At 42.9% G+C, this 16,085-nt stretch overlaps 1 protein-coding gene across 1 annotated transcript in view; it reads right to left on the reverse strand.

Annotated features, from left to right (window-relative positions):
- SNX30 (sorting nexin family member 30) overlaps positions 1-16,085 on the reverse strand; it is a 52,049-nt gene that overhangs the window by 15,790 nt on the left and 20,174 nt on the right. The window contains exons 3-6 of the mRNA XM_065860990.2: positions 10,696-10,806; positions 6,869-7,027; positions 4,317-4,512; positions 3,465-3,664 (exon numbers count right to left, since the gene is read on the reverse strand). Of these exons, the coding sequence (XP_065717062.1) occupies positions 3,465-3,664; positions 4,317-4,512; positions 6,869-7,027; positions 10,696-10,806 (666 nt within the window). The remainder of the gene's footprint in view (positions 1-3,464; positions 3,665-4,316; positions 4,513-6,868; positions 7,028-10,695; positions 10,807-16,085) is intronic.

The following is a 16,085-nucleotide window of genomic DNA, read 5'->3' on the forward strand; positions in this document are numbered from 1 at the left end:
TGAAATATTGCTACTGGACTGAATCATGGCATGAATGGTCTGTAGAGATATGAAAGTCTGGTTTTCCATGCTCTGGTTGGAACTCTGCTACAGGTACCCAGCTTGAGCCAGACCTCCTGCTATTCTACTCCATTAAAGTTCTTTTCTGAAAATTTTGTTTCCTGAAAGTCTGCTCTGCACACAGCTGCCTCAACTGAAGTTTGCCTCTGGAGTTCTAAAACAGACTCCAGAGTGAACGGTTATCAGGGAAGGAAGACACCCGAAAGTTTGCTCTGCAAACAGGTGTCAGGCTCCGGGAGAGAAGGTCAGCAGCATTCGGTTTGGCATGTTGCCCCCATGCAGTAAATAACAGAGAGAACCTGCCACCGAACTCTTTTTAAGTCACATTTCTGCTTGAGAAATCTAAACATTGTTCTGCAGTAAGCAGAACCCTAAATCACTCCTTTGCAACAGTAACACACATTTGCTGCCAAGGGTCTCACTGCACCAGGATTATTCAAGGCATCTCTTATATGGCCTGTGTTTTAGAAAGGGTCTCTCCTAGACCCTACCAGCACACATTTTAACTCAATCCCACAATACCTGCCTCTCCCCAGTTCTGCAAATCTTTCAAACAAACCCAGAGATAAGACTTCCCTGGAGTCAGACAAAACCTCCCTGCCCGGGGAGGTTCAGGTTGGACATTAGGAAAAGGTTCTTCACCCAGAGGGTGCTGGACACTGGAACAGGCTCCCCAGGGAGGTGTCACGGCCCCAAGCCTGACAGTGTTCAAGAAGAGACTGGACAATGTCCTCAGACACACGGTGTGAACTGTGGGGTTGTCTTGTGCAGGGACAGGAGTTGGACTCCATGGTCCCCGTGGGTCCCTTCCAACTCAGGACATTCTATGATTCCATGATACTATTTGTTTCAAGCAGCAGTAGCAGGCTTTGCCCCAATATGTGGAGTTCCCTAAGGCTGCCCCCGACTCCAGGTACAGCAACTGTCCTAGAGATGCAAAGGTGAATGTCCATCTCTAAAACAGTAAAGATAACCTGACAGTTCTTACACTGAGGGACATTCACACAGCTAGAACCGCTCTACAAATCACATTCCCATACCTGTACCTGGGGCACAGTGTACAACTGAGCAAGCCATCAAGGTTGCACTGAACTCCTAGTACCTAAAGACTTACCTTTCATCAAGTATCCTGTCCAAAATCTGTGCTCTGAAAGATGAACAGAGACTTTAATTTCACAAGCAGGCCTCACAACAGCTGGCGAACAGGACTGCACTGCTAGTGAAGAGGACAGCCCTTTCAGCAGAAACCTCCTGCACTCTACAAACAGCCTCCTTTACAGTTACTTACTCAGTTTTGTGGAGTCTGGGAAGACAGTTCTGTAGACACTTTCCACAGAAATAGCAACAGACTGGTATGTTCTAGCGTAAGAAAACTGCTTTTAGTATGATGCAGGAGATTTCAGTTTTCGGTGTTTGGGAGGGCAGGAAAATAGGAACAGTCTGCCTTGGCAAGTTTTTATTCTTGATTTTCAGATAGAGTAAAGCTAATGAGATGCCCAAGCTGGACCCTAAGCAGCATAATCCTCATCTGCTATGAACTCCTATTTTGCAAGCGTGGTTTCCAAGCAATTCCAAAGCACCAATTACCAGAGTTACAAAGCCTGTTACCAGAGAACAACTGACAGGAAGAGTGAATTCTTTAGGGCACTAGAAAGTCAAGTCAACAGTCTAGAAATTAAGCTAAAAAGCAAGTGTTTCTTCCGCTAAAGAGGTACTTCAGGCAGTTAAACACCACTTACCACAGGCAGAGCGGCATTAAAGACTTGCAGCTAGAATACCTGTTGGCTTGGAGACTGCACTTAATGTCTTTGCCATCATCTGTCAAGAGCCCTTTTAGAATGGGGCTGCCAACAGGTATTCCACCTGCAAGTCTTTAACGCCTCTCTCCCTGCAGTAAGTGGTGTTTAACCACCTGAAGTACCTCTTCAGCTAGAGAAATGCTTGCTTTTTAGCTTAAAAAAAAAAAAAAAAAAAAAAAAATCCCCTGCTACATTTGTGAAAGGCGCCTCCACAGCTCAGCCTGCCACTTCAGATGCCATCTCCAGTATGCCATGACATCTATAGCTTCAAAATCCAGATGTTCTGGGCTAAAAGCTTTAAGCACTAGTCTCATGCTCTGTTTCTTTGCAAGTACACAGACACCCCTGCCCTTCCTCTAGAATAAGGATAAGTCTGAACATCCTGGGTCAGGACTTACAGCTACAGATCAAGGTGTTCCAGTAATGCTTAGGTGTTAATAGTACTGTAAAGAAAATGCACCTCATTTATCCTGGGGTCACTATGATGACAGCAAAGGGCATACTCAGGGAATTAGCGCAAAGCCTTCTGCAAAAGCACTTCAACCAGGCAAGATATGAGCCATACAACTAGCCATCTGAAGCTGGGAAAATAAATCTGCAAGTATTGCAGTTCTCAGTTTGAGAAGTATAGGATGACCACGATTAAGACAGAGAGGGACTACCATATTCAGACCATAGGTTTATATCAGACTATTACACATCTAAAGGAGTGCATACCATAGCCTTGTAACAGTTATTTCAAGAGAAAAGTCCTCAGAAGGAATTTGTCTCTTAGTACCCTGTAGAGGGACTGCTGAAACATTCTATACCATGGGCAAATGGTGAAAAGCTCCAACAGACAAACTATAATAGAGCCCTTGGTTTCAGTTTTCATTGCAGATAACTCAGTAGTTCTTCATGCCATGCGATGGGATTGACTACCATTGCTCCTTAACTTCAAGAGGATAAAATATGCATTGAATTAGCTTTTATTATTTCTGCACGAGCAGTTAGATATCAAGTTTTTAGAGTGACTAAGAGTTGCAAACAACATCTTTAAGCAGCGACTTGGTATGCAGAACTTAACTTTACAACAGATGTGTCCTGCCTAGAGCATGAGGATGAGAGACGAAGCAGTGTCTGTCATTGGGACACATAGTTCTAGAAGGAGCCACCCAACCCTGGCACATACAAGTGACAGAAGCTGCTAATGCCACCTTTTCTGCACGGCCAGACACTGATCCAGCAGTGAAGAGCTGACCCACAACTGACTTTCTAACAATTCAACGACAGGACTCTAGGCAGTGGTAGGATGCTCCTATCGATTACCACCTGTCGCTCTGACAAAGGAGCAACTCTTCAACACTTTCATTGCACCCCCAGCACTTCTGACCTCAGACTGACTGAATAGCAGAGCAGATAGATAATGCTACCCATGCAGTACCCTGCTACTAAAACCACCTAGTTTTGTTGTTCTGATTATGAAAACATCCTCCTCTTTAATGTATCATTTACCTACTCACTTTTCCCACCACCAGCCCTTCTAACCATCAGAAAGAATTAAATTGCTGACATATCATTCCATGCAAACACAATGACAGTGTCTTCTGCCAGAGGGCTCTCTACCTTCATCGACTCTGAGTACAATATATATTCCCTAAGGACAGGCAGGAAATCTTCTGTCATGTCTTCACTGAGTTCTTCAAGAGCTGTGCAGCAGTTCCCAATACAAGCAGACACCCCCTCCAGTGGCTCCGATAGCTCAACCTCCAGCCCTCCCCAGGTTGAATAAACAGGTCCATATTCTCGTAGTTCCACCAAGTATTCTGCAAGAGATAGATGGAAAAGTAGATAAGCAGAATAGAAGTCAGGCACAAGGATCTGCAAACACACCAAACAGGAGAAACTATGCACCAAACTTGGCAAACATTAACTCCTCCAGGAATCAAGTCTTGTGTTGCATTAGCATCTTAATAGACAGAGCTCTATGGTTGCACAGGTGACAGGTACAAGTTGACTCCAGTTTAACTGATCGTTCCTACAAGCTTCCAGTACAAAGACACTTGCACCTGTGCAGTATCCAGAATAATTTTTTTTTTAAACATACGTAAACCTTGGCTCTGCTAAGATAGGCCTGCAAAGGTTATCTTCATCTAGGAACTCCATCTGTATTCCTCCAGATGGAATCTACAAGTTTTTCACCCTCCCAAAAGTCTTTCCAAAAATAACTCCAGTAAGATAAAGTAGGTTGGTATAACAACAAGAGCGACTTCAAAAAAATATTGGGAAGTTGAGCTAAAATACTGTGTTAGGCTTTGGACCTCTTTTGTATCTCCAAGAGGTATTAGATTTTGCTCTGTGTTTGGGTCATTAGAGGACAGAATCATTGACACAGGTTGTCTCGGTCATGCCATCAACCAGAACAAGATACAGAGCACTCAAGGCTGAGTATTATCACAGGGCACCTTGCGTCCTTACCCAACTGTTCCTTGATAATCCGTTGCGCTATTCTGTCAATGGTACCAAGCTTTAGAGAGAATGTGTCCAGATACTCCCCAATGGCTGCAAACTCCAGTGGTCGACTTCTTAATTTGTAGCCTCCTGTGACATATTTGACAGACTCTCCCACCTTCGACAGCAATGCCATTCCTTGCTTTTTGTAGGCATTAAGATCCTAGGAAGTTAAAAAAAAGAGTATAGAGATATTTCACTTGAATGTTGGAAGATTAATGCAGGGAAGGATATTTGCCAGTTAAAAGTCAAACCCTGTGAAGGCGAGAGATCACATGCAACGTGTGGCCTTGGGCAAAGCCTCATTTTGTACAAGTTGTACATTGAGCACAGTTTCAAGAATACCTCTATATGGAGGTAAGCTATCCAGGAGAATGGTATGAAGTACATTACCAATGAGTAAGCGGTCCACCTTTGCATTTGGCCAGACTTTCACAACTTCCTATACTGTCATCAAAAAACTACTGACATTAATAGCTGTTTCCATCAATACTGTTCAAGCCATTTATCCACACATACTTATAAGTAACAGCCCACAATATCAGTATTACGCAAATGCAGCAGCTGGCTCTGATGACTTAATACAGAGCTACATATTGCACGGCTATTTGGTCAGCAGTCTCCTCACACCAGAGGTGTGGTCAGGAAGGAGGCAGGGGCAGACTGTACACTGCAAAAGCCCAGCACGGGAAGACCAGCACAGCTTTTCTGCAAGGCTGACTGCAGCTCAGGCTGGGTCAGATGTATCCATATTGCCAGCACTGAAAGCTTAAACCTCCTTGCCGATGCTTTACATGTTTGCATGAATCAGCATTCAGACAACTTATATTAACAAGGTTGTCTGCCTATGATCTTCAGAGGATTTAATCTTGATGGCACATCAGAAAGTAAGAACTAGTTTTAGTTAGGCAGAACCCGTCCATTTTGCATTTTACTCCTTCCAGCAGGTGTCACTCTTCAACATCTCAAACCAGGTTTAAGAGCTTTAACAAGGCTATCCTATGCAGCCTGAGGGAGAGATGTTTTCAAACCAAGTAGACCTGTAGAGCTCAAGAATCAAGACATGATATTGCAGACTAGACTAAAAGCTTAAGTGTTCTTTAAAAAAACAAAAAATGCAACAGCCATCTTCAAACCCCATACTATGGTACTTGTAAGTCAAATATAAGTCTGATTAAGAGAACCAGACATCTTAGCAGCTACTATAATTTTGAATTATGTTTGCATTTAAATGAAGCAGTTCCTTGATCCTTGCCTTCTGCCTGTCCTAAACACTACCTGCAAGCAGGCATCAGAAAAAGACCCTTTAACTCAAAATTATTCACTTTCTCAAGCATTCTGGTGTGTTACTCATCCAAACAGGGAACTTAAAGAACGGTTGGTTTATCTTTTTCAGCCAGGAGGTGGTCTCATGACTTTCTGCAGTGACTTAATTCTGAAGTCCTAGGACACGGAACTGATATCTCACTGCTGCAATACAGCAAGTTCCAACACCAGGGACAGCCAGAATAACACGTGTCCTTTTCCGTCTGTCTCCCTGGATGCTCTGTATCCTCACAGCAGGCCCTGCCCAGGGCTGAGGACAGAGCCCTCACCAGTCATTTCACAGGGGTAGAAGATCAACGAAGCAGCTAAGGAAGTTGCATCACGCTTTCACAGCTGGAAAGCAGAAAAAAGCTATCTGACATTTAACTATCAAGGTGCTAAACAAATTCTGCATTTCTGTCTTGTTTCAGCAGTTAAGTTCACCATGCAGAGGAAATAAAAGGAAACTTGAGATTGAGTCTCATGTTACCAACAAGTGCAGTATTAGCCTTAAGTGAGCTCAGGTTAAGTGTCACATTTGAGTGAGCCAGCGTAACGTGACATTGTAAAGACGTGCTCTTACAGTTTTCCTCCCTTATCAGGTCAAATCCAAGCATGACTTTAGGTCCTCCTAGTCTTATTTAAAATGCAGTTCAAAAGAAAGCCAAACAAAATTGCACCATTGCTGGCAGAGTCATGGAGAAGATGAGCGTAAGTCGTTGACTGAGAACAAACAAGAATGAGGTCTTCACGCTTAATTTTGAGGGAAACAAGGGCAAGCAGTTTAGAAGGCACACACAAGTCAAGAAATCTGCAAACTTTTGTGCAGGAGAGGTCTCTCTCCTCCTCCCTCACTCCTGCAAAAGAGGATTTTACAAATTCTACAATTTTCTAAATTCTGAAGCTCTTTTGCATCAGAGGAACACATTCCAGAAACAAGGATACAAAACAAGCGCATCTGGAGAACTGAATTTGTGAATCTGCAGACCAGCTCTCCCTGCATGCAAATGGAACGAACTCCTAGCACTGTAACACACAGGGGTCTGTCACACACAACATTCAGGGTCACCAGCAACTCTGTGGTATTTTAGGGGAAGTTCTAACCTACACATGTAGTTTTATTGCTGCCTTTATACCTTCATTTCAAAAGAGACTGCAAAGATGCCCGTTCTGTTGCCCCTGTCAATGACTGTGTTTGGAAGTTACTGGCTTACCTTGGCAGTGAGAAAAACATTGAAGTGCTCATTAAAAGAAAGCACCGGGTGATCAGTTATTCTCTTCAAGAATTTGTCTAATGCCTTCCTCCTCGTTTCCACGAACTCTTCAGAAAAGCGATCAACAACGCCCTTTACCACAAATTTCTCAGGAAGAGGCTGTCAGAAAAAAGCAAAACACACAAAATTCAGAAGGTAAAAAAACTTGTTTCTGCTATTTGAACACACAGAAAGCAATCAAACTCCAGTCCTAACAGAACTGAAATATTATGCCTGCTAACAGGAACTATACATCAGATGGGATGTAAACCTTGATCTGAATTACCCTTTAGCTGGTCTAGCCTAATGCTAGCAATTTTACTGAGTGGTTTCAGTTGAGAGCCACACCAGTGAAGCCCAGACAGTACTCACACCAAGTACTTCAAGCATCACAGAGGGTGTTCCCCTCTAATGCTATCCAGGTTCAAGCTCCAGCATCTAAACAAGGTGCCAGCAGAGCTGCACACTACTCACAGAGCAACGCGCACACACGCACCCCATGATGTTGAAGCAAGGCTGCTCAGCCAAGGAAACTTAGAAAATTTAACAATTCTACTTATTCTTTTGCCTCCATTCTAAACAATGTAGAGCTCCTGGACAGCACTGTTCTGTTCAGAGCAGAAAGTCTTAGTGATAGCACCACACTGAGCACAGACAGAGGAGCAGGCTGGATGCAGCACATGGTTGAGCAGTCCAGGCCAGTGCCTTCCTCAAGCACTTGCACACTTCACCATCTATCACAGCTGACATTCCTGAGCATCTGTGTAAGTGACAGAGGTCTGCCAACATATCTGCTCTTGCATCTTACTGCTGTCTCGACTCCACCACTTACATCTTAAGCTGAACTGCAGAGATGAAGCCCAGCTCAGCTTCCAGACTTGCTAGTTCTGCAGTCCCTCCTGTTACACTTAGATTCCAGACTTCACAGTATCGCTTCAGATGGAAGAAAACTCTCTAAGATTCAGCATAGTTAATCTCAGCTCTGCCACTAGATCTGCTTTTGTTCTCTCTGGACGGCATAGATGCTACGGTTTTAAAACTGTGCTTTGCATTTTATTCTCATGAAACAGTCTGCCCACACAGATAGTTTGCTTACTCCCAGGCTAGCAGTGACAGTTACTTTCACCCAATTCAGGTGACAAAGACTCTTAGCAAGGGTGAGTCCTGTCAACTGAAATCTGTGTCAAAAGTTATTCAAAGAAAAAAAAAAAAGTGTGTGCATATGCCCTTCCCACCCACCACAGCTGATGTGGGATGAACAGGAAGACTGCACCTCCTAAAAACAAAAAAACAAAACACACACCAGCTAGCATGACTTAGCTGCAACACATCTACATTTTGACCAATATATTTGGTCCTTATAATTTAAGACTTACTAAGCTTAGCATTCAAATCAGTTATTCTAGTTAAATCAGTGTAAAGTACAGTCTAATTAGACTTCAGAAAAATAATGCTTAGTACCTTAGTCTTCAGGAAGGAAGAAACTCTATTCCTTTACTTTGTAAACTTTAGCTGGGACTGTTTAAGAAATTCAGGAAATCACTACCTCAGCATCACATGCAGGAGAAAAAAGACAAGCTGCAAGACTCGCTGAAAGAACCCTAGTTCAACCAAACACATGCACACTGGCACTGAATAATCGCAAGAGTCTGTGCATTTGAGACCCATAGAAGGGCACTTCTCTATAACGGAGATTTTTGCCATTTCACCTGGTTTTATCTATGGCAGGAGTTACAGTGCTTTACATTTCAGGTCTTCAGAGGCCCATTCCAACTAATCAGTACACACAGCTAGCAAATGATACCCTGTTGTAACTGTGTGTCACTTGCCTCCTAGTCTTTCAGGTTAAGTCTGCTTTCCCTGCTGTGACGCGTGAGCGGAGTCCACTGAAGGCAGAAATGGCTTCAAGTATCCAAACATCACCATCCAAAAACAAGATCTTTGGCCATGTTAGTCTTACCTTTCTAGTCTAGAGAGAGATCTGAGGTCATTTTTACTATTGTTCGAAAAAACAGATCAGGGTAAGTCTCAGATCATTTTAAAAAAGTAAAAAAAAATTGGCAACCAAAGAGATTAAAATAAACCTATATTTGGTTTAGCTTGGGCTCCTAAGTGTAGGCTATCATAACTTGCTGCACGGAGAAGACACACCATTTGTTTTAGGCAGAGTGACTAATCCAAAATTATGAAGACAACCCCTTAATGGTATCTTCTTAGACAGAAGGCCTCCAGGGATTGCAGTATCTCCAGTTACAGACACTCTTAGATTGGCTTGAAACATCCTTCCAGAATACACTTGAAGCACTGTGCACCTGAAACTGCCTTTAGCTTCTATTCCCCATCTACTTCTAGTCAATAAATACATAAAGCATTCAGCAACCTTCCTTCCATACCACTGCATGGAGGAGATTAATAGGAAATTCCGTAACTGCAATCACACTGCACTTGTGCCCAGGCAGATCAAAGAGGGCAGCACATCCTTATGCTTCCAGCTTTTCTACAAAAGAGGCACTTAAAGAGATTGCCTCGTTCTACAGCCGGTTTCATGTCCAGTATTAAGAGCCACTTGTGACAAATTCGCCATTCTGTGTGCAATGAATTCCAGGTCACAGCAAAATAGCTTGATTCCCTGGCTGTGACTCATCTGCTGCCACTAGACTATTATTTATTGCCTTGCAGCCTTCAGGCAGGACTGTCAGCCTGGTAGCATATTCAAGAATCTGTAGAAGCTTAACCTCCATAGTTCCAGACGTTCAGAAAACAGGGAGAGAGGAAAGAGGGTCTGGGCAGCTAACACAGTCTCATGTCTCCATCTTACCCCAGCAACCTTACTCACTCTCTCCTCCCTACCCCTCAGTAAACACATTTTTTGCCAGCTAGTGGTGTCACATGATTTTGTGAGGCATGTCTTATCTTTGAGAGACTGAATTATTGTTCCACTTAGAGGCAATTCCAAGAGAAATAAAGGACTTAAAGAGCTCTCTACCCTGGAACAGTCTGAATACCTCTCATGTAGCCTAGTCCTTGCTCAGGGAGGGAGAGCAGAGAAACTTCCCCGTTGATCCCAGATGGGAAAGCCAAGGTATGCCAGTAGCATTGCTATTTCCCACCAACTCACCCCCTATAGGCCCTTTAAAATTTCTTTGTTCAAAAGAGCTTTTGGTGATAATATTGCATACTTCTTACCTTTTCACATCTTCTGCAGCATGAAAAACACACTGCTGAAGGTTAGTATCAACCTCCTCATGGTGGCCAGACTACCAGCTTCAGTGACAGAAGGGCTACGGTAGTTTAGCTAATCTCACCAGCTAAACCTCTGCCTCTGGCTTGGTAGCTAAGTCTCTGCTATTAAATGTTAACACACATAGTTTTAAAATACTCCCTTTAAAACTAGCTCAAAAGGCAATCTTGAAAACTGACTGAGACTAGGAGTTGAAGTACCTGTGTGGCGCTTCACATGCCTCACATACTCAGAAATCTAGATGTAATAATTGAGCGAAGAGATCAAGTGTATTCCATTTATGCCACAAAAAATGTAGTCACCGCTCATACGCCCTACAGCAGGCTGCCAAAGCTCACTTCTCCAGTGTGCCATCTAAGAAAAATCTCAGCTGCATAATCAATTAGGAATGGCAAGGTCTTCCCACTCCACCAGAAGAGAATCAAGTACTGTAAATCTAAATACTAGAAGAAAATAGTGTATTTAAATCTGAAAAGACTTATCACCAAAATATCACCCTAAGGGTGACAGAACTGTCCTTAATAGCTGACTCTTGCTTACTACCTACGGGAATGAGATGCGTTGGCTGAGACTCTTCCAGCTTGTTCCTCAACCAGTCGAAGTCTTGGTACCGTCGTCGGACAGAATACTCGGGCAAATCAAACTCCGCTCGCGTGGTCTGGAAAAGAACAGTATACCCTTAGTGTGCACCAAAACCTCTCACCTCGGAGCTTCACAGCAAATGCAGTGCAGCCATCATTGGCACGAGTGACGCTGGACAAGCCTTGCAGAGGGACTCCATGCCCAAAATCACATTTACAGGCAGCAATAAAGAAAGACCCTCTGGCCTTTCAAGTAGTGGGAAAGCCAGCAATAACAAAAATCATTACTTGGAGCTGATGTGTTCTTAAGATCTATTTGTACTTCATTACATGTTCTGGTGAAATAAAATTTAAGCGAGGAGCCTGTGGAGAAGACAGTACTGTGCAGCATGTTAATCTCTCAGCAGTTACAAGTTTGAGGGAAAGACTCTATGAAAGCTTCATTCCAAGGACAAGACTATTTCAGGCCCCAAGAATTAAAAGTAAAGATATTTCATGACTTGTTTATCCTATGAGGCGCATTAACGGTGGGCGAAAAACATTTCACTACTGCCCCATATTCTAGAAATTACAGGCTTACTACAGTCCTTCAAGGCTAAAAGATTAGAACATAAGCCATTGCTAGGTTTGCCAAAGGACTGTTTTTGTTGATTTCTGAGAAGAAGAAACCAGAGTGTGTTTACATTAAGTTTGTGCATGCCAGATCAGAGATATCAGTACATTAAGTTACATCTATCAAGTTTTTATTCTTTAGAGCAAGGAATTAAACCTGCCTTTACAAGTTCGAGACAGAAGGTAAGTAAGCTGTAAAGCTTCTGGCAAATGTTTTATCCAGTCCTTGAACAGTCCACAGCCTGGAAAACTAAGTGCATGGGGCTGCTTGCACAGCAGGTATTGCAACTGCCTAAAAGCACTAATGAAACTGTGTACCAACTAGGAGTCTCTGCTGAATAGCCTGCCATTGTAATAGCCCTAACTGGAAGGTAGATGGTCCTTATTGTTCTGACCCACTGAGAAGCACAGCTCACAGAGAAGTCTAGAGAGCTATATTTAGTTACCTGCAGCATCAAGACCATCTTGCAATGAAGGTGATGCTGCAGCGCCAGCACACTACGTGTCTACGGCTAGACACTATAACCACTGTGTTCTGGGGAACGCACCAGCTCTCCTAGCTTCGAACTGGCACCGAGTTCAGCTCTAGGTTGCTTTGCTATTCCTGTTCACTACAACCACCTGCTAAATTCCAGCAGAGGTTTTGTATTTACTTCCAGACTGACAGAAACTGCCATATATTTGGAGAGAGCCAAGCAGCAGCCTTTAAATGAAATCCACCTCTTCACTTGCTCTCTGGATGGCAGTTACTGCACGTTACTCCCACCAATCCCCACTGAGGATATTGTACAAGCTCTACATCATAAATATCTTTATAGGGGGAAGCTAACAGCCTTAACACACTACCAACAGAACAGCAGCTCTAGTATACTCTAAACAGAATGCTAATGTGATGTTACCTATGAAATGGTTTGGTTTCTAGAAAAGGAAGGCTTAGAGAGAAAGAAAAGAAGAAATCAAGCTCATCACCTTCCTCCTTTGACCTGCTAGCTATGCTAAGAGATATATACATTCATCTATAGACTAATATAACAAAAGCTCATTAACGGAGCAGTTGTGTTTGTGGATGAGGGACTACCGAGACCTAGATATCCACTGCAGATCTGTGCTTTACTCAGCTTTACCTCAGAGTAACACCAGCTCATTTAACATATTAGAGTGCCACACTATAAACGAAACTTCTGAAACTCCACATGAACCTTTTCACTTGTTTTGAGTAGGAAACTGCATAGCATTATGCTATAAAAAGGTAATTTGTGCACATGTTAGACGGCCCGCATCAGCCAGTTGTGCTGACTGTTTTGTTCTCTTAATAGAGCAGCTGTACCTCAGCCTTGCAGGACATGACCTGAAACTTAAAAAAAATTTTTAAAAAGTAATGATTTAGTAGTAGGAAGAGCTTTTGTGAATGAGCTGTCACTGCACAAAGGCCTCTTAAAAGAGATGAGACACCGAGTGAACAAGAGTAATCAAGATATATACACAATGAGGGTAATCAGGACAGACACACTACAGTGGTTTATTCACTAGCATGAGGAGGAAGGTAAAGTCTCCCAACTTTTAGCGCTCAGAACCTTATTAACCAGTATTCTGCTAATTAGGTCCTATATAGTCTAGGAGTAGGAAGGCAGGATAAGTCACAGTGCACAAACTTTGCTGGAGATGGATGATAATTAATGTAAACTGTTCCTGCTGCCTTTATACCACAAGCAGATTTGCAAAGTTTTCTATACATCAGGTTTTGTTCCTCAGAGGGAGGCAGATGAAAACACATCATAGTCATCAGCATTACAGTGTTTCCTGTATAGGCTGTCAAATCCAGACAGCCAATAAGCTTTTCAAAGACTGTTTGGACAGAACATAAGGGCCCTTCAAGGTTTTAAAGACCCCTCACTAATGTCAAAAGAATTTGGATCTCAGATCAAGTTGATCATTACCTTCGCACAGGTTATTTTTTCCAGACTGCACACAAAAGAGAAGAGGATCTTGCCACCATGCAGGGACAGCACATGAAATTTCTCTGGTTTTGACACAGTTGAATTCTTCCTGCTTGTTTAGTAAGATTCATAAATCTCACCTTGCAAGGACACACATCTCTCCCAAAGGAAGTTGCAAAACTTATGTGGCAGATCAGAAACTTCCAAAAATAATGCACAAGATATTTTCAGTGATTTATTGAAGACTCCAGCACCATTTCACTAAGCCAGCACGGCAGTATTCCAGGATAAGTTTTACGTACTGGAAAGCAGGAAGGGTTACAGACACTTTTACCTCTGTTAGAATAGTTTTGACTTGAGGTAATAATGAGGCAATCACCAACTCTTGGTCTTGTGTAAGATTTTTGTCTTTTTTGAAAGCAGTTCGCAGCACAACCTAAAGCTAGCCCATGATGACTACATTAAAGTATTTCTACACCCTGGTTCTAGTCTCTTACTTGCTACACCTGCCTGTGGATTCCACATCATGTTACTACTTAAGAGGAATCTTCAGCTAGAAAAGGGGAGAATGGCAGAGGGGGAAAGGAAGCAAGGTGGCTGTTCTTAGCAGGTCATAGTTTAGTCTGCCTCTAATAGTTTAGCGTGTTTGAAAAGGCGATCACGCCTTTTACACCTGCTCCTCTCTAGGATCCGATTCATGTGCTCAAGTAATCTACCCATTGCATGCACTGGAAGCATGAGGTGATGGACTGGAAAATGCAAAACAAGACCTCCACTGGTTTGAAAGCCTTTCCCTCCACGTCTGCAGAGTAACTGCATGACCCTGAGGAAAGGTACACAGCTGCTCAGACCTCCATGGGAAAAGGCACAGGAGGCGGCCTTGTCATCCTGGAAAGTTCAGCAAGAGTGAAGTTAAAAGTACACTTACTTACATTTCCCTCAGGAGAGACAACTACATAACATAAAGGTAAACTTTACTTCCCCCCTGGTCCCTCCTCAGAAAGATCTACTTGATAAAATCCCACTAGTGTGCACATCAGTCTATCTGAAGAAAACAAAGGTATATCATCAAGAACACCAGAAGACACCTCAGTCATCACAGCCAAGACCAATTACGTTCCAGCACAAGTTTCACTCGCCTTTTTGGCTTCACTTGCCTTCCTGTATAAGAAAACGGCTGCTAACAAGAAGAAAACAGGATATGTGTGAAAAAAGCCAGGTCTGAATCACTGTCCCTGTTATTTTGGGGATTCCTACTACATTCTTTAAATACATTTATTCAGAAGACAGGCTGGTGAATACTACCTGGCTCTTAGCAGGAAGCTGTGAAAACGGGGGCACAAGCAGGACCAAGTAAACTCAGCTTTGTTCTCAGCTTCCCTACAAGCTATTGTTTTGGACCAAATGCTTCCGACCCCTCCCCAGCCACCACCACCTGCTGACAAAAGTATCAGAAGATGAGAAGTCTGGGGCATACCGCAAGACTTCTCTTCTTTTTTTCCTGTTACAATGAAGGATCTTTCTAAATAAAGAAAAAAAAAACACAAAAGCAAGCCTGTGGTCAGGTTACCCTACAGGGGTGTCCAGTCACAGCCACAAGTGCACATCGCAGCACGAACAGTCACATTCCGCTCTTACAACTGGTGATGCTGCTTCTCACAAAAAGGAAGTCTTCAGCATAACTCCTTCTAGGACCTGTGTTTATCCAAACCTTTGATGTTCCAGTAGCATTCTTCAGTAGAGAAACAACATCAGCAGCCATCCCTGCCTCCTCAGCCAGATCCAGCACAGAGACCCTTTCAGTCCTTTACAGGTCCCAAACCCCACTCACGCAAGGCTGCAAGGGAGGTGGTGGGAAAGCGTGGCCTTACCCTGATGACAGGAGCAGGCTCTCCTATGAAACTTCGACCTGCAACCTGGAGGTACAAGCATCCACCGATCCTCATCGCTGTCCAGGGATCACTCCTGTGCAGGTTTTTTGCCATGTTTAATTACTGCCTTCAGCTACAACAGCTGATTGGGCAGTTAGCACAGCATCAAAGAGGTCTTGTTTGTATGGCAAGAATTAATTAGACCATTAATACTGCTAGTCTTCCAAACAGCCTTCTGTTAAACAATGGTAGATAGTGCTACAGGTGCTGACCCTTGAGGTTAGCCAGAAGTTTACAGGAATAATAAACCTGAAGATCAGAGGTTTTTGTAGTGAATGATAAAAATAGATCATGCACTGTTACACATTAGTGTTGTAATGCTACAATATTTGTGTGCTACAGTGCGATCCCAAATAAAACAAGTATTAACAGACACACAGGTAGATATACAAAATCGGGAGTACAGGACGACGGGGTTTTTTTTAAATTTAAAAGAGACACCATTGGGTAATACGTCTGATCTAAATTCAATAAATACCTAATCCACACTCCAGAGTTCTGTTTTAAGAGGCGATCCCTTGTACGAACACAGGTTTCCAAGCAGAAGAACGTGATTAGGGTGCCACTGAACAGAGGCATTTTATATTGATGGAAAAACCAGGTCTTAATTTAAGGGAGAAACAACTTCAGCCAATTATAGGCATTAGTCTGTGGAAAGCTGCATCTTATTTTGTGCTTCCTGTTCCTTCTGATAGCATAACCACTGCAGGCTAAGTTGCTTCAAGCAGAAAAGTTTCCTACAATACATCTTAGGATTTTCTAGTAGTTAAGATATGGCATTTCTTGCAAGACTAAGACACTTAGAGCAACAAAAAAAATTACAGGCCTACATTAAGTGTGCAGTAAGACATAGCTACTATTTTAGCTAAACCACAT

The sequence above is a fragment of the Patagioenas fasciata genome, chromosome Z, assembly GCF_037038585.1.
Source record: "Patagioenas fasciata isolate bPatFas1 chromosome Z, bPatFas1.hap1, whole genome shotgun sequence".
NCBI lineage: Eukaryota > Metazoa > Chordata > Aves > Columbiformes > Columbidae > Patagioenas > Patagioenas fasciata.